At 36.5% G+C, this 3,534-nt stretch overlaps 1 protein-coding gene across 1 annotated transcript; it reads left to right on the top strand.

The window, feature by feature from the left end:
- Nucleotides 1-227: 227 nt before the first annotated feature.
- LOC134856106 (nuclear receptor subfamily 6 group A member 1-like) lies at nt 228-1,135 on the top strand (the record flags this gene model as incomplete). The annotated part of the gene is given in 1 exon segment (XM_063872470.1): nt 228-1,135. A coding segment is annotated over 1 exon segment (235 nt), but the record flags the coding sequence as incomplete, so codon positions are not given.
- Nucleotides 1,136-3,534: the final 2,399 nt, after the last annotated feature.

Genomic DNA, 3,534 nt, shown 5'->3' with positions numbered 1-3,534 from the left:
ATAAAAGTAAAAATAAAGGATACATATAAATGTTTAAAAATTTTCAGCCGGTAAATAACATTTGTTCAATTCATTTCACAATATTTAGAGCACCTTTTTCCATAAATCACCTGTACCGTTTGATTGGATAGCGGTATCATCCAATCAGATTGTAGTATTTGTTCTTTGCCCGGTGCAATCAACAGGGAAGCAATTGAATGGAAATATACAATATTAAGACAAATGATTGAGAGCTTTGACAAGATCCAGTTATAAGCAGTTATTATAACAGTTTGCAGCAATGGTAGCTGCCAGTTCGTACAACCAATAAACCCCTCAGTTAAAATCCAGCTCTTTATATCCCCCTTCTGCTAGATCGGTAAAACTCTAAACTTGTCAGACCAGCTAGTTTATGACTGGAATCGCCCACAATTGGACAGTGAAATCTAAACTGACAGACCTTTGTTTTGGCACTCAGTCGATCTCGCTTTGTAAACAACACCAAATTTAAACCCTGTCCTGTCTTGTCCGGCAAATTTACCCGTCCGGACCCGAACCTCTATCTCAAATCGCAACCCAAAACACAACAACTCGTCTATCAAAACTTTCCATTTCTGTTCGCTTGCCTCGTCAACAAACTTCAAACTTGAAGTGAGCCCAGCCAACTGGATTTAGAAACAGTAATTGACAGCTCAGTTGAGCATACAACTTCAAGTTTCATTCCAACATTTGAACTACCACCAAAACCCGGAACACAAATATTCAGTCTCAAAGTTTGCCTGGGAGGAAAGTCAGTCCAAAAAGATAGAAAACAGAAGAGTCTCGACAACAAAAGTCAACCTGTGGGAACAACAACCGACGCCGTAACAACAATTGCCCGCAGAAGAACCATCCTTGTTGGAAAGTGAAGCCACTTCCGGAATGTTCAATCTCGCAGCCGCAGCTCAAGTTGCCAGCCTCGCTTCTTCCCTCAGCTCCAGCCATTCTCCCGGATCCTCGGTGTTCTCCGGCACCCACCTTCCCCCGAGTGCAGCGGGACACTCGACCGGATTCCACTCACCCCATGCCATGTTCCGCTTCTTCCCCGCCCCTCCACCGCCGCCCAGTGCCGCATTCATAACTGCGGCGTTTCCAGCTGCGTTTCAAACACGACAAAGTAAGTTCACACTGAACTCTTTCAGAGTTTTCGAGCAGTTCAATGTCTTCATAACTCATCGTTTAACCGAAAAAGAAACGCTTTCTCATATGTCTAAAATAGATAGCATTATATGTCTTATTAGTATTATTAGTCCCAGTATTCTAGTTTTCGGCTAAAAAACAAGAAGCCATATTTGATGTTCTCGGTTTAGTCAAATACTGAAATCCTGGCTCTACTTATTTGCGAATTTGCTTTTACGGGCGAGTTTTTCTGTAGCTAGTGAACAAAGATTGTTGCAACTTTTATTTCAAATTTTTGCGGTTCCTACGATTTCGTCCTTTCATGGCTCTTCGATAGCTTTTAGAAGGTCTCTCGCATACTAAAGCTACGAGCGCTTGCGTCCTTTGTTGAAATTAACCGCCTCATAAAATTTTTGAAACTTAAGCTATTCGATTTGATTTTGGCATAAAAAATTAAGTATTCAAGGTGAAAAAATCCATAAAACTAATTTAGGCGCTTTTATTTTTTCAGCCATGAAAAAGCTTTGAATGGCTTAATTGAGCATGGACAAATTTTTGTGAGAAAACCCGAGAAATCTCAGTTTTTTTGCTTTTTCCCACTATGGTAGCATTTTTTGAAAAATGCGACTAAACTCATCATAGTTATTGTGTGTTCTATGCAGGGGCAGATTTAGAATTTTCTCGTGGTGGGAGCAGGTTTCAAAAAATTTTCGAAAATTTGGTCAACATTTTGTTGGGTCGATCAAATTGATTTTCCGAGATCTCCTAAAAAACTAAAAACTCTTAAACTTTTGCGCTGTAGGCGAACTTTTGAAAAAAAAAAACAGGCTGGAAGAGGCATTTTTAGGGAATTTTTGGACAGTTTTGACCAAAAAATTGCATTATTTTGGCGCGCGATCCCCCTTCAAAATTAGTATATTTTGGCGCCAAATTTTTCTCTAGAAAATTTTTAGGTTCAGCCAGCCAACATCTAAATCCGCTAATTGCTCAATGCCTCTTAAAATAAACAACGTTGGTGGGATGCAATTACAGCTATAGTTCAGCTACTTTTTTCTTGTTTCGACCACTGAAAATGTGGAGAATATTTGTTTTCCTCGCGTATTAGTTTTTTTTCCACGCTAATTTGGGGTCCTTAAATGAAAATTAGGTGAGAATGAGTGATATATACTTTTGAGACCCAATCAATTGTTCTTAGATCAAATCTTTGATTTTTTATTTTTCATTTTTTTTCACAACAAAAACTGCAATTTTCAATTCCTCTCCTCACAGCACGCGGAAAACTGAAACTGAAGCGATAAAAACTGAAATAAAAAACATTTTTTAAAATTATCATTCAAAAATAACTGTCATCGAAACATTCTGTGCTCTTTTTTTAGCAACTGACAATTCGTGTCGCTCGAGCCTTTAAAAATGGCGAATAACTTTGCATTCGGGTGTGTTTTAATTTTTTTCTTATTTTGTTTTCAACGCAAAATCAGGTACCAAAAATAATCATCGGACTGGGTTGAGTGATATATCTTTTCGAAGCCCTTTCAGTCGTGACTCGAACGACTTTTAAAAATTTCTCAAAAAGAACCAAGTGTCGAGAAAATCCGGTTAATAACTTTTTGGTTTTTTGTCTAGTTTCGACCAAATAAAGTGAAGATATCTTGTTAAATTGGTCATTTAAACTAAAACAAAACTTGATTTTTCTAAACGCAAATTAGTTTTGAAAGCTATTTTTCACACTTCCCTGGCAACAAAAACTTTCAAGAATTTTTTACGCGTGTGTATAGTTTTATCAAACGTTTTATCAAACGTACAAACAACGACACTAATTTGAACAAATTTTAATTTTAGTTTTTATGAATATGCTTGGAACATTCTGTGCTACTTGCACAGCAACCAGTTATCCTTGTTTTGTTTCCTATTGTTTTTTGGATCTAAATAATATGCTTTAAAATAGAGTGAGCAAAAATTTGAAAAATTTGGAAATTGATTGTGCATTTTTTGAGAAACGGCAAAATTCAATGAACAATTCTATGACAATGAAATCGTTCTCACCACCAAAAACAATGATTGGATTTGGTTTTGTCTTGTTTTGCTTGCTCAAATCCCACACCATAATTAAACACCAGATTTGGCATAGTAATAAATCTTAATAGAACTTTTCAGCCATAATTCAAGCTGTAATTTAAGATTCCGAAAAGTATACGCAGTGTCAAGAGAAACCGGTTTCGAAATTTTGCTTGAATATAGATTAACTTAGAGCAAAGAGTGAAAAATGGCGGAATGAAAAAGCGAAAAAATTATCAAAAATAAAATGGCTGTTTCTCTATATCGTAGCAGCCGGTTATTTTTCCATCTTTTTTTGATATTTTTCTCTTGAATATTTTACTGCTACGTTTAAAAAGCACC

The sequence above is a fragment of the Symsagittifera roscoffensis genome, unplaced genomic scaffold (assembly GCF_963678635.1).
Source record: "Symsagittifera roscoffensis unplaced genomic scaffold, txSymRosc1.1 SCAFFOLD_830, whole genome shotgun sequence".
Classification (NCBI taxonomy): Eukaryota; Metazoa; Xenacoelomorpha; order Acoela; family Convolutidae; genus Symsagittifera; species Symsagittifera roscoffensis.
This window is presented reverse-complemented; position numbering and strand designations above follow the sequence as displayed.